This window comes from Trifolium pratense, linkage group LG4 (assembly GCF_020283565.1).
Source record: "Trifolium pratense cultivar HEN17-A07 linkage group LG4, ARS_RC_1.1, whole genome shotgun sequence".
Classification (NCBI taxonomy): Eukaryota; Viridiplantae; Streptophyta; class Magnoliopsida; order Fabales; family Fabaceae; genus Trifolium; species Trifolium pratense.
Genome location: NC_060062.1, coordinates 20361831 through 20388780, shown reverse-complemented (window position 1 = coordinate 20388780; position 26950 = coordinate 20361831). Strand labels below are relative to the sequence as shown.

Here is a 26950-nt window from a genome sequence, read left to right as displayed (position 1 = left end):
TTTATCAGAAATGCGCTAAAATCTCTCTCTGCTAGATGCAAGTTTTATCTCGTCCTAGATTGTTGCTATTCAGGATCTTCTAGAATTGGAAGGAGAGGAGTCATTTTCGCGTCAAGCCAAGATAACCAGGAATCAGTTTCTGGATATCTTCGGGAGAAGCGTGGTTATGGGGGATGTTTACTCATTGTCTATTGAGCATCATGAAGAAATTCAGAGGACGGCAGGTGAGCATCGGGAAACTGTTTGAAAGGGTACAAAGGCTTGTATATGAGAGAGATATACAAGACTTTGAAGAAGACTTAGAGCTCATCCAGCCGGGAGAAGCGATTGAAAACAATGAGTATGATGAGTATGAAGTGAGTGAAGACGATGAGGTATTCGAGGAAGACAGTGAGGAAGAAGATTCAGCGCATACCGAGAAAGTGCCGGTACCGATACACCACAATATTAGTTGTGCTGGACAAAAATTTCTGCATTAACAAGACAAAACAAACTAAGAGGTTGTTCGCGAGATGCCCGCCGGATGCACAGTGCCTTGACAAAATGTCACACACAACCATATCTGTATGTATAAAAAAAAAAATTAGAAGTAGAAAATCGTTAATCAATGCAGCAATTTCTCAACTATATGTGGTTTTCTATTTTATTTTTCTTTGTTCGAAAATCGCATTGTGTGATAACGATCTCTCGTATATCTCTTTTTTGTTAGGAAAATTGTTAAGTTGTGCAGCAATTTCTTATTTCTTTGAACCGGATTAAATGTTTTTGTAATATAGGTCGCGCCGTAATAAGGATAATAACACAACCATGAACTGGGGACATATTAGTTGTCTATATGTCATACCATGGCTATTTTGTAAACCAACCGGACGAGAGCTGATGCAAAAAAAATGTAATGTTTATGTTATGTCAATTTGTGTAATGTTTATGTTATGTCAATTTGTTCAATTCGTACGTCAATTGTCGTAACTATTGGTGAACATTACATTTGCTCTAATTTCTTCAAAGTAGCTAGTGTAAGGATGAAATTGAAAAAGATATAAGAAATAGAGGACCAAATTATTACAAAAGTGGTAAAACCGAAAAAATGGGAGAGTTTAATTTTGATGTACAAAAAGTGGTTAAACAGATTAGGATTTTGAATTATAGCCAAAAAAACAATATTTTTCAAAAAATGGTAAAATCGAAAATGTATTTTTTTTTACAATAAATCGAAAATGTATTGAAAGAAAGTTAACCCTAACTTTTGTTTACATATGGTTATGCACTTGTCCTTTCGTCAACAAAAAAATAAAAAAATATGCTTGTCCTTGAAAACAATGGTTTAGAGGAATAAATTTTTGAAAGTGTATTGAAAAAATGGGAAACAAATAGCTATAAACCTCGTATGTATTGAAAATATGATTGTCCTTAAATCATTGCTCTGCTCACATTTTCAGTTGGCAGTGCTTTGGATGGATTGCGTGTAGCTAATGTGGGGGGTGGAGGGTATAACGTCAAGTGAAAAGCTGTTGAAAACAAACAACCGTGATATATAATAATACTGTGCTACAGAAAGCAACCACGAATTTCAGAAATTTTTGTTGCTGAGCAGTGACGAGGACTATCGGCCATAAAAAAACCTGGGTGGGTAGTGACCAGTGGGAATCTTTTTTCACTTGGTAAAAGTAAAACACATGTAAAAACTCATATATCATGTATGAAATATCATTAAGGAAAAATCTCACATATCATGTACATTTAATATATCATGGTATTTTTTTTTACTTAATATATTATTTTAATGTTACTATAATATATATGTTTTGATTAATCATGTCCTATAATATAATTAATCGGGTACTTTTTATAGGTTATCATTCACAAATATTTATAATGTATTGTTTATGGAAAAGAAGGGTGAGAGATACAAAAATGTTAGATTTTATATCGTTCGTATCTTAGGATGCGAACTGTTTTTTTATTTTTTATTTTTTTCGGATTTTGCATCCCCCAAGTTCACTACTTAAGTAGCAAGGGATATTTTTGAAATTTCCAATGATGAACAAGAACATTCCAGCGGCGCGAAAAGAAGAAGTCTGGACAAATTCTTATTGGGCTCAAAGATTTTACCCGTCACTAAGCCCAACCCAACAAATGACGTTAACAAAACCCGCCTCTCACATTCTTTCACTCTCTCTGTGCTTCAACCTTGAATCTCACAAACCCTAGCGAAAATGGCGAGTCCTCTAACCACGCTTTTTCATCTTTTCTTTCTTCCTATTTCTTCATTATTTTCTGAATTGTTTCTTCATTTTTGCAGCCTTTCAAGAGATTCGTTGAGATTGGAAGGGTTGCTCAGATCAACTATGGAAAAGACTATGGTAGACTCGTTGTTATCGTTGATGTCATCGACCAAACCAGAGTATGTACATTAATGTTTCCTTTTCTCTTGTTTGTTACTGTTTTTCTATTAGATCTATTTGCTGCCCATGTTTTAGGTTTGGTTTCTTAGAAACTTTAAGCAATAAAGTTTGAATTTTTATATCTGGGTGTTGATGAAATGCTGTCATGATTTTCATTGTTGGGAAAAAAATTACAGTGTTTTTTTATTAGTGAATTTAGGTTTTCTGTAGCTATTGGTATTGCTTTGTTCGGTTTTAAGGAGTTTGTATGCATGTTTTGCGTTAAGTGATTTGAATTAAGTGATTTTTTCAGCAAATTTAGTTGAATAAAGCTAGAGTTTGTATGTGTTGTTTGTATATAGTGAATTTAGGTTTTCTGTAGCTACTGGTTTTGCTTTGTTCTGTTTTAAGGAGTTTTGTGTCCATGTTTTGCATTAACTGAAGTTTTTAGCAAATTTGATGGTCTAAGAAGGAATTGGTTTTTTGTGACATCAAATTTAGTTGAATAAAGGGTTTTTTGTATTGCTTGTGGTAAATTTAGGTTTTCTGTAGCGATTAAGTGGTTTTTTGGCCATGTTTTTAAGTGAAGTTTTGAGCAAATTTCGTGTAGGTATTGACATCTTGTGAGTTGTATGCATTATTTGATATGCTTGTTGTGAATTTTATGTTGAAAGTATATATCAGTAATTTATGTATCATATGTTTGCAGGCTCTTGTTGATGCTCCTGACATGGAGAGATCTCCGATAAATTTCAAGAGGCTCTCACTCACTGACATCAAGATTGAGATTAAGAGAGTCCCCAAGAAGAAGGATCTCATCAAAGCCATGGAAGCTGCAGGTTGGTACTTGGTTTCAAAAAAATTATGAAGTCGATTTTTTTCTTATGTTGTAGTCTTTTGTTAATGATATGTTTTATTCTTGAACAGATGTTAAGAACAAGTGGGAAAAGAGCTCGTGGGGCAGGAAATTGATTGTGAGGAAGAGAAGGGCAGCCCTCAATGACTTTGACAGGTTCAAGATCATGTTGGCAAAGATCAAGGTTTGTTTCAATTTATAAACTTTTTCTTGTTTCTGATATTAGTAGTATCGTCTTGTACGTGATCAAATTAAGTTCTCAAGTTAATGTTATACATTTGTGGCTTATGCAGAGGGCAGCTGTTGTAAGGCAAGAACTTGCTAAGTTGAAGAAGACTGCAGCTTAGGCTTTAATTAATGATCAATTTTTTAATTTTCCTATGATTTCTTTTGATTAGTACACTTCGGTTTGTTATATGAGATTATATGTAATCATTGTGTGACTTCTTAGAAAGGTTTATTTTGAGAGCTCATATTTAGTGGATTGATGTCATTTTTCCAATGGAACTAAATTTTGCTTTTGCTTGTTGATGATGTTTTGGTTTTTATGATGTTCTCATACGAATCAAAATCCAACACCGAATTTGGTGGTCATTTATTGGATTTCATTCAAAACAGTAAACTAGAGTTAGTCTAAGTGTAAGATTGGATTTGCTATTAGTTTGATTAAATCTTGGTTAACTATGCTTAACTCGTTGAGATTCCAAACATGCACTAAGCCTTCTGTCTAACTAGTAAATGTTTTTAGGCATCAAATTACAAGGTGTAACACTTGAGCTATTTGTGATCAATAGCTCTGTTTTTAATCAAACTTCCTATTTGCATTGGAAGGTTGTCAAATAGATAATTTTTATACTTTTTAAATAATAAGTCTAAAACTTATTGATATGTAATTGAGATCAGCAATAATTACCGTTTTGAGTTGTTTTATCAGTATATGGTAACAAGTTATTGATGATTTCATCATCCATTTCAAGGTTATTTTAATTGACCAAGTTTTTTCCCTTCAAAACAGTATCAAAATCCTCTAGGCTTATTGACTTTTTAGTCCTATTCTTTTTTTTGATAGAATGGAGGGGCTATGCCCCTTTTAGTCCTATTCTTTGCACTAGAATAAAATTTTATACTAGTATCATTTTTGCATTGGCCTTTTCAAAAGAAAAATTCTGTAGGCTTCAATTCTGATGATAATGCTATCACTTTTGAAAAGTGTAAGGTTCCTTGATTGGGTTTGCTCCGATTGAGTATGAATTGAACCTGCTACAATAATCGGTTTATAAAATCAAAATTTGAAGTATGGTACAAAATCCAATCAAAGAACCTTAGAATTTTTACAAGTGATAACATTATTTTGTCAGAGATTGTTAAATGATCATGGGGGAAAACCAATGATAATTTCAATTTTGTTTTGTCAATGATTAAATTACTAAACACAAATGGAATAGCCTTAAGGCCGAGCCACGAGCCTCGTTAGTGCTTTTGGAGGAAGCAAATGTGATTATCTTTATTAGTGTTTTTAGAGTCCTAAGGTCTTGGATTGAGAATTGGGATACTATTTCGGATTACATCAATTTAATAAACTTGGGGACTAGCATAAAAGCGAGATGCTTGAGCTAAATCATGAGCAACTCGGTTAGCTTGTCGTCTAACATAACTGATACTACAGTTTTCATCCAAGACTAATAAACTACGGCACTTGTCAATGATAGCTCCAAATTCAGTATTATTCCTTTACCTTGAGTGAATTGCTTGTACTGCATGCAAACAAGCAGACTCAATTATTATTGGTCTTGGATTGGGATACTATTGGGATTGGGAATTGGGATATGTAATAAATTTAAGGTGAGACTCACCTTAAATTTTTGTAACCAAAAAACAAAGTCAAAAGCTAAAGAAGTGTATCTGTATCTTGGCTAAGTAAAAAAAATTGATGTAATAAACGTGGAGTTGGCAGGCTTAGTAGAAAGGAGCAAACAATTTAATCTTTCTATAAGTATGAATCAAAGATTTCAAAAAAAATGTTTTTTTTTGAAATATTTCAAAAAATGTATGATGGTTGTGTAGGAAATGGCTTGTGCAGGTGGAACTCCCATGAGCTAAACTCATCTGAAACTGTTGGAATCGATTTTACAGAGTTTATACTTCCCTTCCAAACCCCAAATATAATTGTGGTGATGATAATAAATTTATTTCAATGGTGCTTTCACTTCCATTAATTTATTAAATATCGATAAAGTGAGAGATACAAGATATCAAATCTCACATTTTAGACGCAAATGGAGAAATCGACAATAGAAACTAAAGACACCAACAAAACTAGAAAGCATGCACACTCATGTTTAGTGATGATAGTAGCTCGACTTAGAATCAGTAATTAGGATTAGCCAAAACATAACCCTCAATAGCCTTGAAAAGAGCATCACCCTTGGCCTTGCCTTCTTCAACTTCCTTTTCAACAGGCTTAGCATCTCCTTTGGTATGGTATTTAACTGTCATTTTTCCAATAGATCCTCCATTTGGACCTTCAAACAATTTAGCCTCAAATGATATCTTCTCCACTGTGTCTGGAATGCCAGCTCCTCCAACAATACTGTAATTGTATCCAAAGTTTGCTTCATCAATTGCTTCTATTTTGTGCAACACATACAAGTTTTGTCCTCCTGCATATACATTCATGTTCATTAATTATTTAATTGATTTTCATCCCTATACTACTTCTTAATTATAACTTATTAACATTAGTTTATAAAAAGATGTATATAATATGTACTAACCCTCAACGAAATTGAGCTTCTTGATGGATCCAGGGCCACCATTACCCTCGACGATTTCAACACTTTTGATTTGATCAACAGCCTTTACGATAATGTCATCAGCATCATGTACCACAGCTTTGTAAAGCTTAGCAGGTGCAACGGTTGAGGTGGTTTCTTGCTCAAATGTGAAGACACCCATGCTTGTTTTGTTTAGTATAATTTGGTGAAGAGTTTCTAAAGGAGAATTAATTAAGACTAGCAATATGAAAGTGAGAAGAAGATATATATGTATGTTGGTGTGTGGCTTATGAGCATAGAAAATGTTTGTATTTATAGGCACTGCTTTGGTTGCAATTGCCATACTTAATTTATGCCCCAGCAGATTGTGTGAGACTTTGTTGACTCACCGTCACAAATAACCTACGATAAGTTTGTTGGCCCACTTTTCATTTTTCTATTAACCGGTTACATTCTTTTGAGTTTAGTTCAGTTGATAAAGATATCATATTTTATGTGCAGAGACTGTAATTAGAATCCCGAACATCCATTTATTCACCTTTAGAGTATCTGAAATCGAATATGTGATTATTTGTTTAAATTGTCTATATTCCTTACTATTTTGAATCAATATATTGTTGGTCCACTTTCCATTTTTTTATTTTGTCAAGTTTTTGCTAGAATTTGACCATAAAGTGATAAATAAAGTGTTCGAGGTTTAAAACGTCGACTCCTATATATAAAATGTTATGTAAAGTCCGTTAAAAATGCACATGAAATTACAAACTTAAGTTGTTGTCTTTTACTCCACCATGAAAACTAACAATCCTTATCCCTATGAACGTTGCAGTTTTGAAGCATTCAAATTCAAAGAAGTTCTACTTGACGTACAAATCAAATTCAACATTTGTGTACTGTTTGTTTACACTGAGGTGTTGTGAATTAAATTATGATTCAGAAATAAAGCAACCTAGGAGAATTATATGAATGCGATGTTGGTGTGTTTAATGTGGACTAAAACCGTTGACGCCCTTCTAGACGTAACTTTTTTATTTTATTTTATTGGAGAATGTTAACTTGTGCCCTTAAGGGCACATGTTAAGAAGATAAATATGGAAAAAATTTATTGTACTTGTGGTGTATTCAATTATCTAAACATTAAATTCTTTATATCATTAAATGCTATATTTCTATTTTTAGGTAGCTTAACATGTGCCCTTAGGGCACAAGTTAACATTACCCTATTTTATTTTTTATTTCTCATTTATATTTTATTTCAAATTTTAATTTATTTTATTGATTGATTTTTATTATTATCTCTTCAGTTTCAGGTGAAGGATGTTCGGTAATCCAGAACTGTCGTGAGGTAAGTAAGTCTAATAAAAGATTATCTCCACCAATAATTAAACTCAAATTCTTTCGAACGATCCATCCTAGAGATAAAGCTAATTAACCAATTGAGTTCATTACTTGATTTATTTATTTTGTTAACATATTTGTAGTTATTTATTACGGTACAACATTAATTTCGATATATATGTTGTTTTGTCAAGTAGACAAGTGATTATAGATTTCACTCTTAGTGAATAATTGGAGTGTCTGAGATCTTAACTCTAACTTCTGCATATATAATGTATTGTCCCAAACAACAATGTTAACACTCGTATCTTTTTAAATTGTAAATACGTGAATTCGAACACTCGAACCACCTAACTCTCGCCACCAACTTATTTTTGTATTTGGTCCAAATATCTTTTAATTTTTATACAACCATTAATGTAAAAAAAAAAAAATTGACACAATTAATGTAAAATTATTAATACATACTCCAACTATTGATGTAAAACTATTTTATACATAATGACATTTAAACACGTGAAAATATTTTAAAAACTATCGTAACAAAATGACATACTATAAGCTTATTACCTCTAATGGTTTTTGTTAACTATGGGTGTATACATAGGCGATTATGCCGCCGGACATGCCTGGCACATGCTTGGGCTGCCCTTTTTTTTTTTTTTAAATAAAAGAAAAAAACGCATCTCGTAAAGGTACCGTACGAGACATATTTAGTCTTTTATGTTTATTTTATGTTTCAATTTGGTCTCTTATCTTTTAAAAGTTTCAAGTTGGTTCCTTATGTTATTGATCTCAACATAACTTAGTCATTTTCGTTAAATTTTGAGTTAATTTTTTTCTATCTTTTTGTTAAATTTTGAGTTAATTTTTCTAAAACATTCACATAGTACTCTCCTAAGTGGTCTACGTACGCAAATTCATTAGAAAAGTCGACGATTTAAACTAAAATTTGAGGAAAAGGACCAACTTGAAACTTTTAAAAGATAAGAGACCAAATTGAAACCTAAAATAAACATAAGAGACCAAATATGCAATTAATTCTAATTTTTAACAACCTAAAACCTTCTCAATCTAGAATCTTTGTTTGATGACTTGATGTTGTTTTGAATTTTAAAATTTGTTAAGCTGTTTTGATTGTTAAGTGATTATTATATAAATAAGCTGTTTAATATAATTATATACATCGATATGGATTCAGTTTTCATTGTAGTCTCTTATTTAGTTTTTTTTTTTTTGAAGCAAACACAATCAACTCATTTCATTAATAATAAAAGGTTCAATACAACGAGGAACATAGTGAAAGAACATGCGACTAGACCATGAAATGGCCGCCCTAGCTAAAGTGTGAGCCGCCATGTTCGCTTGTCGCTTATTTAGTTGAGCCTTAATTATATTGGAAACATGACTATACTCTTGCTTGTTGTTTCTTGTTTAAAAATTCCTTCCAAAATTAAATATTGAAAAACAGGGTTTAAATGTTTCTATATTCGAAATTTGAGTTGATAAAATTCTCTTCAAAAATTTGCCCAAACTCCCTAACAATCATGGAGTCGCCATTGGGTGTATAAGCTTGAATGTGTTACCCTTTGTTTGCTCATGTGACTATAGCTAGTTGAAAATGATACGCTAGATTTTTTGGTGTGAAATCGAAATGGATATGTTCAGTGTTTTAGTCATAACTTTAAGTACAAATATTATATTTGAATGACCATGGACTAAAATTTACATTAAGTTTGCTTTGTTAATTTGCACACCAACTATGCTTTTGATTTGGCTGAATATAGAGGTCTTAAAATGCATCACAACTTTGACCAACAATGGGCTATTATTTCTATCCCTGAGGCTTATTTGGTAAAATACAATAAATAGTTTACTATTTCTTAAAATAAAAATCATTTTCCCAAACTACAAATTTAAATTAGATTAAATAACTCTCTGTCCATACAAATAATTGATTTTTCAGTGTTAGTCTCTATAAAAAATGAAATGTTAAGTCTTTATAAAAAAAATTAGAATGCGATTTTAGTCCGTTATAATTTCAAGTTTGTAATTATCTTTAAATTTTTAGATATTATTTTTATATAAATTCTTTGTTCATTTTGTTTCTATATGTAATTCAAGATTTTGTTTGTGTTCTAGTGATTTTTTATGTGAATTCTTGGGGATAGAGATAAGGCATATGCACATTTTGGGTGAACTGCAAACAAAAAGGGAAGCTTATCAAAGGGATGAATGGAAGCTACTCTGTCAATTTAGAACATTATAAAAGAAAATTTTAATTTTTTTTTTTGACTAAAAACGACGATCATTAATTTAAATTGATATAGTACATCAAATAATACAATTCAAAATCGCTAAAAATTAAAAAGGGTGAATCTGCAAACAAACTTACAGCACCCGCATTAATAGCATACAACGGCAAAATGCATATAAGTGTGACAAATCCTACAAATATGACAAACTTGAAGTGCTTGGGATACCCATGTCTCATTCTACAATGTTGATGACGCCAAAGTCATTGATTGTTGAATATGCATTGAGTCGAATCTAATCTTTCAATCTGAACCGAACAAACACTGCACCAAGACGAGACAACAAAATAACGCTGCAACGAGACGACGACCAACACAATGTTGTACTAAGACGATGAAATCAAAAAGAGAAAAAACTAAATATATGTGAAAATCACCTATTTAAATGAAAAGGAAAGAAAAAACAATTTAGAGGAGTGATTTTGAGTACAAAAAATTGACCCAAAATCATTCCTCTTTAATGGATGAAAAAAATAATAAACTAGGTTTGGGGGTGGGCAGAAACTTTTCAAAAATAATAACTTAAAATTTGATTTTTACGTATAGATTTTCAATTCTAAAATTTTGACGTTTTAAAAAGATCCATAATTTTTTTAGTAGATAAACGAAATTACAATAGTCATTGGAAAGTCACACAAATAAGTGAAGGAGTCATGGTTTGACCCCCGATCACGACATCTACCTAACAATTTTGATAGTTTGTCTGTTGAGTTAAGATTTATGAACCATACTTAATTAATTCTATGTTAAAAAATGATATTTTTTTTGCAAAATAATTTTTATAATGTTCTAAATATTATTGCAAAAAAATTATTCAAAAGTTTAAAAATTTAAGGAATCTAAACTTTATAGTATTTGCTTGTATTTTGAAATTATTTAATGATATGTGTGTAAGATTAGAAATTTCATAAACAATTGTGAGTAGATATTCTCATTAAGAACATTTGATTTAATGGTTGGAATATTAGTGAAATTGATTGATAACAATGAATTATTAAGTGGAAAAAATCATTTCAAAGTTACTTTCATCTTGCAAATAAAAGAATGTTTCATACTCAGAGTTTAACAACAAATGAATTATTTGGAAGATGCTTTCATTTATATTGATTATTATTGATCATAAAATGAGATACATAGGCATCAAACCTCCCAAGATGAGCAACAAAAGGAAAATGACAAGCCAACACTTTATTACATTGAAAACTTATATTAAGAAAACAAACAACCAAACTAGCTTATTGCCAACACACTCATACATGTTTATGGATGATATTGTAGCTAGATTTGGAAGATGGATCAGTAATTAGGATTGGCCAAAACATAACCCTCAATGGCCTTAAAAAGAGCATCACCCTTAGCCTTGCCTTCCTCAACTTCCTTTTCAACAGGCTTAGCATCTCCTTTGGTATGGTATTTAACTGTCATTTTTCCAATAGATCCTCCATTTGGGCCTTCAAACAATTTAGCCTCAAATGATATCTTCTCCACTGTGTCTGGAATACCAGCTCCTCCAACAATACTGTAATTGTATCCAAAGTTTGCTTCATCGATTGCTTCTATTTTGTGCAACACATACAAGTTTTGTCCTCCTGCATATACATTCATGTTCATTAATTATTTAGTTGATTTTCATCACTAGTACTACTTCTTAATTATAACTTTATTAATGTTTGTTAAAAAAAAATATGTATATAATATGTACTTACCCTCAACGAAATTGAGCTTCTTGATGGATCCAGGGCCACCATTACCCTCGACGATTTCAACACTTTTGATTTCATCAACAGCCTTTACGATAATGTCATCGGCGTCATGCACCACAGCTTTGTAAAGCTTAGCAGGGGCAACAGTAGAGGTGGTTTCTTGCTCAAATGTGAAGACACCCATGCTTAATTGGTTTGATAATTTGGTGAATATGTTCTAAAGGGGAATTAGTTAACACTAGCAATATTTGAGAACAAGATATGTATGTTGGTGTGTGGCTTATGAACATGGGAAAGGCTTGTATTTATAGCCACTGCCTTTGGTTGCCACCCTTAATTTATTGCACGGCCCCTTTGTGTATTTCTTGACTTACTGTCACATTCACATATAAGAGAAGAAGTCATGGTTTGCCCACTTCTATTAAGTCCATTATATTTATATATGTCCACATCCTTTTATTTTAGGATTTTATTAGTATGATTTTTTTTTTATATGAGATATACGAGTCAATCAAAATTGATGTATTTAATTTATAATATGGTTCAAATACATCGATCAACTTTTATTGATTGTAACAAATTATGAGGTAGAAATTTTGAGTTTGGACTTAATTTAAGACATGTAAAAAAGAAGTTAGGCGTGGAGGAAAAAGTTATTCAATTATCACTAGTCCGATTAAAATTTTGTATCGAGCAAAACCGTTATCTACTGAACTAGTTTCTGTTCAAGTTTCAAAACAATTCAATGTTATAGATTTGGCGGAGAATCAAGCCAGAAAACAAATAGAGGATCAACAAGATAACAAATTTCTGATATGTGTATTGTTGATTCTTGGAGCAATGCAATAATAGAGAAAGACTATATTCGAGAGTATATGAATGAAATCCTTATGTAATATGAGGTGTTTTATCTTTATTTTTTTTTCTTGTCCCTTTTTTTCTTTTAGGTTGGATTTATGTCCCTCCAATTTTCTTTTTCTTTTTTCACAAATGAATTTCTAGCTAATAAAATAATTGTTGATTCAACTATATCTCTTAAATTCAAAAAAGCTAGACAGATAAATTCAACAATGGTGTACTACTTTCAACTTTGCATTGAGTGCTGTGACTTGTGAATTAAATGATGATACAAAATGAAAGTAACGCATTGCTAACCATGGGAAAACCTATGAAGCACGGACACAGAAACGGACACCGGACACGACACGGACACTGACACGTCGACACCGATAAAAATTTGGAAAAATAACATAATTTAGTGTAATTATAAGTGTCGGTGTCGATGTCGGACACGGACACCGACACGTGTCCGACACGAACACGTCTAATCTGAGAAGTGTCGGTGCTTCCTAGGGGAAAACATACCAATGCGGTGGCATTTAATTTAATATGACTAAAATTCTAGACGCCCTTCCAGAAGAACCTCCTTTTTAAGTTCTTTTTATTTTTCAGTATATTTTAAATTTTGGGAGTATTTTATTTTTTTTTATTCAATGGTTTCCTCATACAAATGTTTTTAAAAATACTATTATCAACTCTTATAAGAAAGATCGTGCAAAAAATAAACATCGCGGGGATAAAATTAAATAAAAGTATGTATGTAATGGTTTTACTCCCTCCGTCCCAAAACAATTGTCCTCGTTGACTGTTGACATTTATTTTGAACGCATTTTTTTTTTACTAATGTATAAAGACAAATATTAGCAAATAAGATGTTGTTTGATTTGTTTCAATGAATATTTTCACAATATTAAATTTTTATAATTTTTCATGAAATAAAACTAAAAATATTAATGATTCAAATTATGCATTAGTATGCGTAAGGGACCATTGTTTTGGGACGGAGGTAGTAATAAAAATGAAAAATGGGCCAACAACTTCTCATATTTGTGGGCACGAGTCAACAATTTCACCCGGCAGGCAACCAAGGCAGTGCCTATAAATACAAGTCTTTCATAACCTCATAAGCCAACACACCAACATAAACATCTTGTTCTCAAACATATATTGGTAGCTAGTGTTAATTAATTCCCCTTTAGAACCTCATCACCAAATTATCAAACCAAACATGGGTGTCTTCACATTTGAGCAAGAAACCACCTCTACTGTTGCACCTGCTAAGCTTTACAAAGCAGTTGTACATGATGCCGATGACATTATCGTAAAGGCTGTTGATGAAATCAAAAGTGTTGAAATCGTCGAGGGTAATGGTGGCCCTGGATCCATCAAGAAGCTCAATTTCGTTGAGGGTAAGTACATATTATATACATCTTTTTTTAAACTAATGTTAATAAGTTATAACTTATAAGTAGTAGTGATGAAAATTAATTAACTAATGAACATGAATGTGTATGCAGGAGGACAAAACTTGTATGTGTTGCACAAAATAGAAGCAATCGATGAAGCAAACTTAGCATATAATTACAGTATTGTTGGAGGAGCTGGCATTCCAGACACAGTGGAGAAGATATCATTTGAGGCTAAATTGTTTGAAGGCCCAAATGGAGGATCTATTGGAAAAATGACAGTTAAATACCATACCAAAGGAGATGCTAAGCCTGTTGAAAAGGAAGTTGAAGAAGGCAAGGCTAAGGGTGATGCTCTTTTCAAGGCTATTGAGGGTTATGTTTTGGCTAATCCTAATTACTGATCCATCTTCCAAGTTTGGCTACTATCATCAATAATAATAATAATAATAATAATAATAATAATAATAATAATAATAATAATAATAATAATAAACAAAAACATGCTTGTTAGTTTTGTTGGTGTCTTTTTAATGTAATAAAGTGTTATGTTGTCGATTTCACATTTTGATGTATGTGTATCTCACTTATCACTAAATCAATCAATCATAATACAAATGAAAGCTTAATCCATATAATACTTTTGTTGTTGTTAAATTTAGTAACTATAAAATTTATGATCCTGCTTCAAAAAAAATGTAGTCCCCACTAATACAAGTAACGGCTAAATATAATGTTTTATTTTGTTGGTAGATGAAATGAAATGTGACAAATATCATTGAAATTCAGACAAGTGTGAGATCATAAGTTCAAACTCGAGATAAGACATCCAATTTAACAATATCGACTTTATCAATCGAATTATAAATTAAATAAAGTGTTAATTATTCATTCTAACTTGGTAAGTAGGATAATAAATTACCAAAGGAGACATGGAATGTGATCCACCGTGGTTTTTTATGGGTTGTTTAGTGAAAAGAATATCATAAGGCCCAATTTACATTCATTAATTAAACATCTACACAATGTAATGAACTAGTCGTAATAATGATCAAATTAATACTTTAATTAAATATTTTGATTAACCAACCAACTAAGAATGATCATAAATAATCACAATACTAATCTCTACTCTAACATAAACATCAAAGATAGAATCACCGTCATCATCTTCTGTTTTAAGTGTTCCAAAAATCCTAAATCGATGTTGAAAAAACCTCAGCGACCAAACATTGCTAAATTAAACCCTTCTTCACACTTCATCTTCTCAATCCATTTTTTTCTACACTTAACCTAACAAAACGTCGTCGTTTTCACAATTTCCCAAATTATCAAAACCACTTTCTCAATGTCGGCCACCGGTGGCGCTGCCATCGCCGGCGGAAACCGCAACCGTAAACATCTCGGCGAAAATCGTTTCTATAGTCCACCACCGCTTCGAAAACACAGAGAAAAACAAGAACAACAAAGGTCTTCGCTTTCTAGAACTTCGTCCGAAAATAGACCCGGTTCTTCTTCCGATTGCTCGATTTCTTCTCGTGCCACATCTGATATCTCTAATTTAGATCGGTTTTTGGAGTATATTACGCCACATGTTCCTGCACAATATCTTCCCAAGGTTTCAATTTTCATCACCCTTCAATTCAATTCAATTATGCTTTTTTATTTTATTTTTTCATTAATTTTATCTCTCAAGAGTTCAAGTAGCATATGCATAATTGCATATACACTCTGTTAGTGAATTAGTGAATAAATGGGATTATAAATAAGTGAATGTTTGATTGAGATTCATAAGTCAATGTTTGATTCATAAATGAATGGAATTTAAGGTTGTTCTTATAATTGGGGTGTTGGAAAAACAACATAGTATGAAGTGTTAGTTTTTTAAGGTTACGTCGGTTATTTGGTTTGTTTTCAAAGCACATTATGGCTTATTTGGGTGGAATTTGTTGTTGTTGTGTGGGAATGAATTGAACAGACAAGTTCAAGGAGATGGAAAACTAAAGAGGCGGAATTACTTCCTTACTATGTACTCGGAGACTTATGGGAATCGTTTAAGGAATGGAGTGCATATGGGGCAGGTGTTCCTTTGGTGTTGAATGGAAATGAATCTGTGACACAGTATTATAATGTTTCTTTGTCTGCTATTCAGCTCTATATTGATCCCTCGAAACCTTCCACGCGGTTAAGGTTAGTATGTTGCCTTGAAATGAAAAATGGTCTTCTTGAATGATTGACATAATTCCTTTCATTTTGGCATTCTACTATAAATCCTTTTTTTTAATTCTGTTTTACAATTTTCTTTTGTTATCATTACTTGCATACGTGTACCTTACCTTTAGTGATGCATCTTATTTTGTATCATAAGTAAATGTGGCTCAAATTGCCAATTGAAAACCGGTGTTATTATTATTATTATTATTATTATTATTATTATTATTATTATCATCATCAAATAGTGGCGTTATAGTGTAGTGGATTTTCAAAAATCCAGTGTGAAAATCACAAATCTATCCCGTTTTCGCTATGAGGGCATTGGCAGCCAATAGTAGTTGAAGCGACAATAGATGAAAAATTAGAATTTCGGTTTTTATTTTAAAAAGAATCGAACTGAGGAGGCAGCACGTGAGCTGCATTTTAAAATGCATGTGATCAACCGTGTAGTGGATTTTGAAGAATCCGGTATAAAACCCGCAAAACTATCCCATTTTTGCTATGAGGGTGTTAGTGGCCAATAGTAGTTAAAGCGACAATAGAGGAACATGAGAATTTCCGGGGGGTATCGAGGAAAGAGAATAAAACTGAAGAATCAAAGTGTTATTACTCCTATAATCTCCCTAATATGTAAACTTCTCTAAACGTAAACTATGCACTGCCTCCTTTGCTTTTCAACAAAGTCGTCTTCCATATCCATTCAGACTTTGGTGTTCCTCTGTCAAGTATCTAACATTTATTGGTTTCAGTAAATTACTATTAGTAGTAATTATCAGTATTATTTCTGAACAATTAAGCTTTTGAGTTAATATCATGTCACTTTTTTAGAAAAACTTTATGCAGTGTTTTTTTTTGTTGCAGCATACCTTTTTTTTATATTTAATTGATGAGTAATGCTAGGGTTACACCCTTTAACACACTCCTCTAACACACTCCTACAGCAATTAGCCACATCACCCATGTTTTTTAATATTTCACCTGATAACCGGTCAAACAGGTTGAGGCTATAATTCCTTCATAAAAAATAATTAAAAAATGAAAAAGAAAAGAAAAAATGGTTCTCTGCTCTCTCCAGAAGCCTCGGCATTCTATATTCCTCGGTTGTGTCAGTTCTTCGCTCTTACATAGAACACGTCTTAGATGCAAAGAAGCAGCTTAATTTCAAAACTGTTGCACAGATGCAAATAATTTTAGCAGAATTTTCACTATGTTGTTTCTCTTTCAGATCTGTTTCGCGCATTGTTAGCCACCGAGATCTGTCCAACGTTCTTGTGGTTGCCGATGTTTTGATTTTGGATTCCATTTTTAGTTGTTGAGTGTGGTTCCATTTTTGTTCCAGTTTTTCAAGAGCATATCTATTTTTTTTTTTTTGAGTTGGCTCTATATATATGTTAAATGAAACTTTTAATCTGAGACTTGAGTATATGAAGCAGCATATTATTCTCTACATCCAAAAGTTAAAAAGCTTTCTCTGGAGCAAATTTTTTATGACTATAGTTTGAATTGTTGATTCCTAAACTTGAAGTGACGATTTTGGTGGTGGGAGTTGAAACAAAGACTAAAGAAGAAGAAGAAGATGAACAGTTAATTTTATTTTGTTTGGTACGATTGGGATGATGAACAGTTATAATTTAAATAATACTAATAATAAAAAGTTAAAATAATTGATTTCACTCTATTAAATAAAACCGGTAACAGGTAAAAGATTTTAAAAAGTGGGTGATGTGGCTAATTACTATAGGAGTGTGTTAGAGGAGTGTGTTAGAGGGTGTGACCCTAGCATTGCTCTTAATTGATTTATTTTAACTGCTATGTGTCGTCCTCGATATGCCCGCATCATTGTCCGTTAGGTGAATTTTTTTCATTCCTCTATTTTCTGCAACCCACTATTAATAACTATGCTGAGGATGGTAGAGTTTTACTTATTGATAACATATGCTACTATTAATTAATCATCACATATTCACAATAATATTCTATCTGGTAGCTTGAAGCATAGCCTCTACTGATTTAGACTTGCTAGAAATTGAATCTGTTATATAATTAATATCTCTCTAAAGTCGAAAAAAAAGTCGTGTTGATTTGCACATGGATTTTGCTTCTGAATTCTGATGCTGCCTCTATTAATTAATCATCACATATTCACAATAATATTCTATCTGGTAGCTTGAAGCATAGCCTCTACTGATTTAAACTTGCTAGAAATTGAATGGTTATATAATTAATATCTCTCTAAAGTAAAAAAAAAAATCGTGTTGATTTGCACACGGATGTTGCTTCTAATGCTGCCTGTATCCAAGCCTTCCAAAATATGCACAGGTTTAAGAATTTTGGTTCTCTTGCCTGAAAAAATGAACAGACCTTAAATGAAAGTTCACTTTTCTCTACGAATTGACAAATAATCAACCAATAATCTCTCTTGACAGCCCTGGATGCTCATTCTTATTTTAGTGTTTACCTTGTTCTTAAAATATGACCAGCCGATATTGGCTTGTGCAAGGGTGGCTATACTAAACAAAAGTATATAGAAATAAGGATGTCCTCTCTTCAGGCCTTGTCTATTTCCAATGTTGGACTTGAGTTTTTCATAATAGCTTTTGATTTTTTGATATGAAGACACTTTGGCATTTATAGGAAACATTCTCTTAATAACTGCATGTTGAAGGACAACCTATAAGCGGTAGGGGAGGAAAGACTAAGTAACTTAAGAAGTCACGCGACTTACTGTCCAGTATTTGCTATCTGCTATCTTTCATGATTTATTTCCTAGACTAGATAAACATGTGTATATCAGGTTGTCTACAATGGGTAAAGTTGGTTGAATATTTACATGTGAGGGATGTGAGACATTAAGGAGCCTGGCATGGGAACAATAAGGAAGTTGCTACTGAAACTCACATCTTTTGCCATGTGCTATTAAATCAGTTCAATCTGACTGTTTTAGTACTACACCTAAAATGAATTTACTTATCTCTACTCTTAGTTTATGACACCGTAACAATCTTTTGGACAATTGGGTTGAATTTAGCATATTTTCTCCACTGTCCACCATACTATGCAGCTCTATTAAATACTTTTCACTTGTTGCCACTATGAATATCCACGTGTGCTACTCATAGCCTTCTTGTTGCCTACTTCAATGAATCATGTCCTACAAGTTCTAGACAACATTCAGTATGATAATTTTTATCTTGGTTTTATAGTAACGGACACAATCGTTTAGATGCCAGAGTTTAGATTGATGAGACTATCTTGTTATTTTACGTTTTTAATGTTTTGGTCTTATTTTGAAACAGATGTACCAGTTTGCCATTTTAGCTGATATCAAAGACCGTTGAACATAGTATCATTCACATTTCTACCATATTACAGGAAATCCAGTCAAGAAAGTGACTCTGAATCAGCCAGAGAGACAAGCAGCGATAGCAGCAGTGGCTATTGTCATGAAAGAGGGCAAAAGTCTAATCATGGCAGTAGGAATCATCTTAATGCATTGGATGCATGCAATCATGCTTTGGAAAGGGTCTCACTAAGTAAACCTTTCACGGGTTCACCGAGTGAAGAGACTGAGAGCTGCAACCCTCCCGGTCAGCTTATCTTTCAATACTTTGAGCATGAGACACCTTATAATCGTGAGCCATTAGCAGATAAGGCAAGATTGAACGCTGAGACTATATTTCGATAATTGAACGCTGAGACTATATTGCTTTTTAACCTGACACCAATTCATATTGGTTGACTCAGATTTCTAGTCTCTCAAGTCAATTTCCAGAGTTGAAGACATACTGGAGTTGTGATCTTTCACCTGCGAGTTGGGTTTCGCTGGCTTGGTATGTTGTTTTTTAACCTCTTATCAATCAGATTATTGTGGTTTGATAATGCAGATGATAATTACTACTAATTCTTAACTATTTGTTGATATGAAGGTATCCAATATATAGAATACCTACAGGTCCAACACTACAAAGCCTGAGTGCATGCTTCCTGACTTTCCATTCTCTGTCAACAGCTTTACAGAGTATGTCTTGCTGTCTTTGTTTAGTTTCTGTGTCTGCAAAATGATTGTAAATGGGTATTCAACTATAACATTTTGATCTTTGAATCAGGTTCAAATACCGAGCCGCTTAATATTCATTATTCAAGAGGTAGGGACATATCATCCAAGTTATCATTACCAATCTTTGGGCTTGCCCATCACAAGTTCAAAATTTCTATCTGGGATCCAGATGGAGTTTCTGAATCACAGAAAGCCAATTCACTAGCGCGAGCTGCTGAGAATTGGCTTAGGCTATTGCAAGTAAATCATCCGGATTACAATTACTTTATGACCCATTATACATATTTGAGATAGCATGACTTTCCCTCAACAGAAGCAGCCCAACTCTCAAATACTTATGTATCCCTGCCCGGTATCACTTCTGTTGTTCATTAAGTGAACTGTTATTTATCCATGTCTTCATACATAAATGCCATGATCGCTTGTGTTTTCCTAATATAAGCAAGCAGGTTTGTTGCTTAACTAGGGGATTCCGGGGGAAAGGGAAGGTGTTGAATATTACGAAACATTTCATATTTAAATTGACCCGCTTCTGATTTCACAGAATGCAAAAGGCCTTGACCAAGAGTTTCTGCTTCTTATATGTAACTTACTTGAGGATGATGATGATGATGAAAATATCCAATTGATACATATTTCACCTGTTACTTCTTGTCTACTAAAGCTGATAAACATCCTTTTGGTGAGATATAATTATCCTACAGGATTTTACCACCCACTTGCTGTTTCGGAAATACTCGACATTATTATCACATAAATCTCAGGAAAAAAAATGAAATTGATTTTGTGATTTATAGTATATATTGGGAGGGTCTACATGAGGATCATACTTAACAAGGCTGTTTATCCATGTCAAAAGACTTGATAGTTTACAGGCAGTGGTTTATATCATTGTCATGTCTGGTTAAATGGAACTGCAATTGTGATTTTTTTTTTATGCAACTGCGGTTGTAATTAAAATCAAACAATTAGACAACTTTTTTGGTGTCAAGAACAAATAGACAGCTTGAAAATACCTTAATGGGAAATTACATGTGTGAAGTGAATAAGCTGGTATAAATAAGCTGGTATAGGTGTAAAGTGTAGTATGCCAATTGAGAACTTCCACAGTTTAAATACTAAGGTCCTGTTTGGATTAGTTTATTTTTGAGTTTATGCAAACAACTTATGCAATATAAATTAGGTTTTATGCTATTTTATAAGTTCACACTAGTGAAAATTGTATTTTTATAAGCTATTTTATCATAAATTACCTTGAAAAATTTATAAAAATACATAAAATTTGCATAAGTTGTTTGCATAAGTTGAAAAATAAGTTAATCTAAACGGGGCCTAAATACGATTTTAACCCTTAAATTTAGTTTATTTAATATTTTATAATTTATAAAAAAATAAAATTAAATAACAACTAGAAATTGATTTTTTTTATAACTAAAAAAAATTGATGATTATAATATTTTATAATTTATAATAAAAAAATGAAATAATGTAATGAGGCTTCCAACTCTTAAAATCATTTTCTTCAAAAAAAAAACTCTTTAAAAAAATCATGTCACTTATGCAGCTTTTTATTTTTGTAGCATACCTTTTTTGTCGTTAATCTGTTTTTTGCGACCTTGAGAAACTACTATTAACAAAGAAAAGAGATATGATATGAGTATATGACAAAACATTTTTTGGTGAAAATATACTCCATCCGGTTCTCTATATAAGAAAAAAATTACATTTTAGATTCATTGTAAAGTTAATGTATTTAGACAACATTATAGTCTGAATACATCAACATTACAATGAATCTAAAAAATAAATTTTTTCATATATATAGGATCGGAGGGAGTATGACATAACATTATTATTTTGTTTGATCCATGTAGTCACCCTACTTAGTGGAATAAAGCTTGGCGGCTAATTGATCTATTTTTTGCAACCCACATGTTAATACTCCCTTCGGTCCTTCTTATAAGAAACAAAAGTGAAAATAAATTTCGTCCTTTTTATAAGAAACTTTGACCAATATTTAAATATATTAGATGTTTAATTTCATTTGTACCCTTATTTATTACGAGAGAATCTAAAAAAATAAGTAAGTTTGTGGAATTAAGAATGATTAAATAGGGGTATCCAAGAAATACACTTAAATTTATAGGAGTATTAAATGAAGATAATTATTTACAGTGTGTTTCGTTGGTCTGTGTAATTTTTTCAAAGTGTTCCTTATAAAAAGGACCGGAGGGAGTAAGTAATAACAATCAGTGGCGGATCCAGAAAATTTTGTTGATGGGGGCTAAAAAATATTATACATATTTTGACTAAAAAATATATTAAGAATTTTTATAAAATACACAACTATAATGACAAAAAAAAAACTCAAAATACATAAATAGTTACGTAGATTACAAGAAGTTGATGCTTCGATGAATTAAGAGAGAAAAAGAGTAAAATTAAGAGAGAAACTGTGTAAAGATTGAAAAGTTAGAGTAGTAAAATGTTGAAAATAAGAAGATAAATTTATGGTGAGTGTGGATAATACCTAGTCATGGGGGCTTAAAAAGAATAATAATACTATTATTAAAGGATAAATGTTTATCTTTGTGGGCGCTTGAGCCCCCAATTGATATAACCTGCATCCGCCCCTGATAATAATGTTGAGAAAAAGATTGAAAAGTTAGAGTAGTAAAATGTTGAAAATAAGAAGATAAATTTATGGTGAGTGTGGATAATACCAAGTCATGAGGGCTTAAAAAGAATAATAATACTATTATTAAAGGATAAATGTTTATCTTGGTGGGGGCTTGAGGCCCCAATTGATATAACCTGCATCCGCCCCTGATAACAATGTTGAGAAAAAGATTAAAAAGTTAGAGTAGTAAAATATTGAAAATAAGAAGATAAATTTATGGTGAGTGTGTAGTCATGGGGGCTTAAAAAGAATAATAATAATACTATTATTAAAGGATAAATGTTTATCTTGGTGGGGGCTTGAGCCCCCAATTGATATAACCTGCATCCGCCCCTGATAACAATGCTGAGAAGTGAGAACGGAAGTGCTTGCTCTCTGGTGCAAGAGAACACATTAAAAGAAGGATTTGGATCTTCTATTGATTAATTTAAGGCATTATCACACATATTCACAACAATAATATTCTATATTTATATATATGGTTGTTTGAAGTATTGGCCTCAGTTTGATTTAGACTTACCAGAAATTTTATATGATAGATAATTTTAAAATATTTTTTGCACTTTCAGGTAAATGAGAAATAATAAACTTATAGCTATAAGGAAACTCTTTTAAATAAAATTATCCATGTTGCTTACTAATATGATTGGCTAGAATATACTTCCTTCATTAAAATAAACTTTAATAAGCAAAGCAAGTAAAATTAATACCTCGTTCTAGTGTTGCAACTAAAATTGCATGTAGTTTTATATGTTTTATACGAATCTTATTCCAACAAGCTCTCATAGCTCAGTTGGTTAGAGCACCCGTTTAGTAAGCGGGAGGTCTTGAGTTCAACTCTCAATGAGAGCAAATTTTCATTTTTTTTTTTGACTTTTTTTAATTTTTGCATTCATTTTGAAGCGCAGTGACCGTTTTTTTTTTTTTTTCTGAGCAAGAGCAGTGAGAGTATAAAAGCCCAAATCTGGATTTTAATTTGTATAATATTATTAAATGATTTGATTATTTGTGAGAATGATGAAGTGTTATATACTATTACTACATCGAGGGTTCAAGCATGTATCAAGCAAAGAGAAGGACGATTTATTAATTATGTTTTATATCAACAACAAAAAAGGTAGAAAACGAGAAAGGGACAGTTGATGGATATGGAACTCACGATTTTAATGAGCATTGAGCTCACACAACACAACTACACAATCACAAGGGAGCAGGAAATGCATTTCTATCATGAAAAGGAAAGAAAGAAAGACAAAGAAAAGTTGTTTTTTTAGATGAGAAAAAAGTTCCTTTGACTTTTCTCCAATTTTCAAGTATCCATGTCAGCTGATTTAATCAATTGATTCATTTAATCCGCTATTTTAAATTAGTTTAGTTGATATTTTGAATTTCCACTCTTAAGTTTGCTCATAAAATATGAAATTAAATTTACATAAATACTAATTTAGATATAAAATTTACAAGTTTGACTTTTTTTTTTCTTTTTTAGCTGAGCCTTATAATCTTTAGACCCTTTTATTCTATTATTCATTAGAATATGCAGTGTCTTTGAAACACTTTGTATAAATTCCCAAATGAATGAAAAATGTCTTTAATTTTGTTAACAAGTTTATATTCTCTTGTTCTTTATTTAGTCTTAGATTAGAAACCCTTGTTTTTTTTTTGTTTTTCTTTTTTTTTTTACCAAAAAAAAAAAGAAACCCTTGTTTTTTTAGTCTTTGATACGTTTATATATCCTATCATTTACCCTCCTTTGAGTCAAACTTATATATGCAAATTTAATTTAATTAATAAATAATAATAAATATTTGAAGTCCACACAAGAATTCTCTTTCTCAACAAGCAATAACATTAACATATTCCATTTTCCTTAAAAGCATATAATTTATTTTTGCTATTCTCTAACCCATAAAAAGCTGAAATTCAGTAAACAATAATAAACAAAACAAAACAAAGAATAATTATTTATAAAATATTGAATCATGAGCTTTAAAGATTCAAATCTGTTGGGAGAAACCAAAGTGAAAGAGAAGAGACGAGGTAGTGTGTGGCCAATGTCACATTTTCAATGTAACATATTTTGTGTTTTTTTGTTGCTTATTATAACAAATAAAAGGTTTTCCCACCTTTTCACAATGAAAAGTGTTTCATGTGTGCTCTTCTTTATTTTTTTTATTCATCGTAAGAAAGAAAAGGTTCCCAAACGAATATACGTTTTGCAGATTGTTGCTTTTTGGTTATGCTTCACTGCTTTTCTTGCACTACAAAAAAATAAAATAAAAAATAAAGCAATTTTTTCAAATACAATTATTATTATCTTAATTAAAACATTCGAGAGTGCGTGGCTTGCTTAAAAATGAATTTTGACACTTATTCCTAAGTAGTACTACTAAGTCTAATATATGGCTTTGTCTAATGTGAATAGTGTTTATTTTCATACGTAGTATTTATTTGTTCAAGTTTACAACACATCCAATTTGTTTTTTATGAAGCAAAGGAAATTTATTAAAAATTAGCTACAAAGCATACTTGGAGGATGAGATATAAGCATTTTGAGCAAAGTCATGCTTGAGAGAGCAAAAAAAATTGTTGGTTAGGAAGATAAAAAGAAAAGAAAAATAAATTAAAATAGAAAATAATTTACGAAGAAAGAAGGTTTTTATTATGTCGTTCCTAAGAAGATCACTAACGTTTTTTAGAGAAGAAACATGAGTCAAGTCGACATCTAATGAGACTTCAAGTCGACATCTAAATGTGTTGACATGTGGTAAAGAAAAACATTGATTTGAGAGAGAAACTCATTTATGTCTTGAATCAACACAACATGGATTTGATCCTAACTTGGGAACCTTTGATGAAGTTTACTCAATGTAGAGAATCCGAGTAACAAACAAGTTTATCAATACCCGTGTCTTTGGTCGGTAAGAGGCCCTTGTAGATATCGTACAGTTCGGCGAGCAAGATGTCAGATGGCTCTCAAATTCGAATGAAGCATGAGAAGCTTGAAAGATAGTGGTCGAAGGTGTTTCTAATAATGCCAAATCTAGATCAAATGGGAGAATCGAAACAACTTTCATCTACATTAAGGGTGCGTTTGATCTGCTAGAAAATAAGGGACTGGACAGGACAACTCCTACTGTACTGTGTTTGATTTTAAAACTGTTTCTGGTACTGGACAAACTGGGGGCCAAGGGACAGGACAAAACTTGAAATTCTTGTCCCCCACAGAACCACGGGACAACTTTTTGTCCTCAGCACAAGTTGTCTAAAATACCAAAATAACCTTTTGTCCACCAAACATCGTACAACACAAAGTTTGTTCAATACCTTAAACGTTTGTCTTGTGCTGTTCTGTCTTGTACTGTCCTGTACTGTTCTGTCCAGTATTTATATTTTGTAGATCAAACGGACCCTAAGGATGACACAAGAATAGTTATTATGGTGCCACTTGATATATCTTTCAACTAACCCTTAAGAAGCAGTTTCTGAAGGTTTCGACCATAACTCGAATGTTAAAGGAGAGCCGACTTAAGGAGCAAGTCTCATTGTTTAGGCACATTAAGTTGTGGTGCCTCCAAAACCATCAGACACCAGCCGAGAAAATGAGAGACTGTGAACCTGTGGCACCTAGCTTAAGCAAATTGTACACATCCAAATTTGATAAGAAATCCGAGTTTATAAACCCAACGTGGTTTCAAAAGTTATGAGAGAACTCACGATCCGAAATGCACACAACGAATGTATGTAGCATAAAGGACTCATATTGAGAAAGCAAATATTTGATTTGCACCAACAATACTTAAAAATTAATATATCGTTAAAATTTTGATTTTTTTTTACAAAGTTAATATTTTGATTTTTAAATAATACAATACATGTATTCAGTAATTAAATAATAGACTTTTTTTGAGAAAAAAGTAATTAAATAATAGATGACACTTACTAGTCGGTAGAAAATAAAAGAACAATATGAGCCAAAGAGATCTTATCCGATGGAAAAGTGGCAGCGTGAGACACATGTCAGCTTGGGGAATAGGCTGATGAATACTCCATAATTATCAGCATGCACTGCTGTAGTTGTGCCACTCGGGTCGGGTGTATAATTCAACAAAGAAGAAACAAAAAATAAACTGCTGTAGTGTATAAAAACTTTGGTATACCGTTTTATTGAGGGATAATTTAGTTGGTAGAGATATTATATGTAATACGATGGAGTTTGAATACAAACTCCGTTACTTTTATTTATTCACTTTAAAAAGTGAAATTCTAATTACTAGACTATTTAAAAAAAACGTTAGTATATTTTTTTTCCTTCCATTAAGTAGTTTAATAATTAGCACACTTTATATAAATATTGAGAAATGAATAATTTAGGGTAGGAAC

At 31.9% G+C, this 26950-nt stretch overlaps 5 protein-coding genes and 1 non-coding gene across 9 annotated transcripts; 4 read left to right on the top strand and 2 right to left on the bottom strand.

The window, feature by feature from the left end:
* The first annotated feature begins 2127 nt into the window (after positions 1-2127).
* Positions 2128-3771, top strand: LOC123882080 (probable 60S ribosomal protein L14). The gene is made up of 5 exons (XM_045930870.1): positions 2128-2219; positions 2303-2404; positions 3094-3223; positions 3312-3424; positions 3534-3771. The coding sequence occupies exons 1-5, from the start codon at positions 2217-2219 to the stop codon at positions 3585-3587; spliced, it is 402 nt and encodes a 133-aa protein (XP_045786826.1). The 5' UTR covers positions 2128-2216; the 3' UTR covers positions 3588-3771.
* Positions 3772-5526: 1755 nt separating this feature from the next.
* On the bottom strand, positions 5527-6280 carry LOC123882079 (ABA-responsive protein ABR18-like). The gene is made up of 2 exons (XM_045930869.1): positions 6015-6280; positions 5527-5900 (listed from the first exon to the last, which is right to left on the bottom strand). The coding sequence occupies exons 1-2, from the start codon at positions 6193-6195 to the stop codon at positions 5608-5610; spliced, it is 474 nt and encodes a 157-aa protein (XP_045786825.1). The 5' UTR covers positions 6196-6280; the 3' UTR covers positions 5527-5607.
* Positions 6281-10744: 4464 nt separating this feature from the next.
* Positions 10745-11661, bottom strand: LOC123882078 (ABA-responsive protein ABR18-like). Its single transcript, XM_045930868.1, has 2 exons — positions 11374-11661; positions 10745-11256 (listed from the first exon to the last, which is right to left on the bottom strand). The coding sequence occupies exons 1-2, from the start codon at positions 11552-11554 to the stop codon at positions 10964-10966; spliced, it is 474 nt and encodes a 157-aa protein (XP_045786824.1). The 5' UTR covers positions 11555-11661; the 3' UTR covers positions 10745-10963.
* A 1664-nt stretch (positions 11662-13325) lies between these two features.
* On the top strand, positions 13326-14188 carry LOC123882076 (ABA-responsive protein ABR18-like). Of its 4 annotated transcripts, none has more exons than XM_045930866.1 (3): positions 13326-13619; positions 13728-14049; positions 14095-14188. In XM_045930866.1, the coding sequence occupies exons 1-2, from the start codon at positions 13439-13441 to the stop codon at positions 14018-14020; spliced, it is 474 nt and encodes a 157-aa protein (XP_045786822.1). In that variant the 5' UTR covers positions 13326-13438; the 3' UTR covers positions 14021-14049; positions 14095-14188. The 4 variants fall into 4 exon arrangements, with proteins under 4 accessions (XP_045786822.1, XP_045786823.1, XP_045786820.1 ...); XM_045930867.1 differs by having other exon boundaries at positions 14086-14188; XM_045930864.1 differs by having other exon boundaries at positions 13728-14055; positions 14094-14188.
* Positions 14189-14695: 507 nt separating this feature from the next.
* Positions 14696-20534, top strand: LOC123882075. Its single transcript, XM_045930863.1, has 6 exons — positions 14696-15234; positions 15595-15806; positions 19203-19482; positions 19575-19660; positions 19757-19848; positions 19937-20534. The coding sequence occupies exons 1-6, from the start codon at positions 14965-14967 to the stop codon at positions 20179-20181; spliced, it is 1185 nt and encodes a 394-aa protein (XP_045786819.1). The 5' UTR covers positions 14696-14964; the 3' UTR covers positions 20182-20534.
* Positions 20535-23345: 2811 nt separating this feature from the next.
* Positions 23346-23419, top strand: TRNAT-AGU. Its single transcript has one exon. It is a non-coding gene; the product is annotated as a tRNA-Thr (tRNA).
* The last annotated feature ends 3531 nt before the right edge of the window (positions 23420-26950 follow it).

What these genes read in the sequence shown, in the direction of transcription:
- LOC123882078 (XM_045930868.1), bottom strand. Translation starts at nt 11,554, where the DNA reads ATGGGTGTCTTCACATTTGAGCAAGAAACCACCTCTACTGTTGCCCCT. An exon ending in GAAGCTCAATTTCGTTGAGG is followed by an intron (nt 11,257 to 11,373) that starts GTAAGTACATAT and finishes ATGTATATGCAG; the next exon opens with GAGGACAAAACTTGTATGTG.
- LOC123882080 (XM_045930870.1), top strand. An exon ending in ATGTCATCGACCAAACCAGA is followed by an intron (nt 2,405 to 3,093) that starts GTATGTACATTA and finishes ATATGTTTGCAG; the next exon opens with GCTCTTGTTGATGCTCCTGA. An exon ending in CAAAGCCATGGAAGCTGCAG is followed by an intron (nt 3,224 to 3,311) that starts GTTGGTACTTGG and finishes ATTCTTGAACAG; the next exon opens with ATGTTAAGAACAAGTGGGAA.
- LOC123882079 (XM_045930869.1), bottom strand. Translation starts at nt 6,195, where the DNA reads ATGGGTGTCTTCACATTTGAGCAAGAAACCACCTCAACCGTTGCACCT. An exon ending in GAAGCTCAATTTCGTTGAGG is followed by an intron (nt 5,901 to 6,014) that starts GTTAGTACATAT and finishes ATGTATATGCAG; the next exon opens with GAGGACAAAACTTGTATGTG.
- LOC123882076 (XM_045930866.1), top strand. Translation starts at nt 13,439, where the DNA reads ATGGGTGTCTTCACATTTGAGCAAGAAACCACCTCTACTGTTGCACCT. An exon ending in GAAGCTCAATTTCGTTGAGG is followed by an intron (nt 13,620 to 13,727) that starts GTAAGTACATAT and finishes ATGTGTATGCAG; the next exon opens with GAGGACAAAACTTGTATGTG.
- LOC123882075 (XM_045930863.1), top strand. Translation starts at nt 14,965, where the DNA reads ATGTCGGCCACCGGTGGCGCTGCCATCGCCGGCGGAAACCGCAACCGT. An exon ending in CTGCACAATATCTTCCCAAG is followed by an intron (nt 15,235 to 15,594) that starts GTTTCAATTTTC and finishes TGAATTGAACAG; the next exon opens with ACAAGTTCAAGGAGATGGAA. An exon ending in TCTGTCAACAGCTTTACAGA is followed by an intron (nt 19,849 to 19,936) that starts GTATGTCTTGCT and finishes TCTTTGAATCAG; the next exon opens with GTTCAAATACCGAGCCGCTT.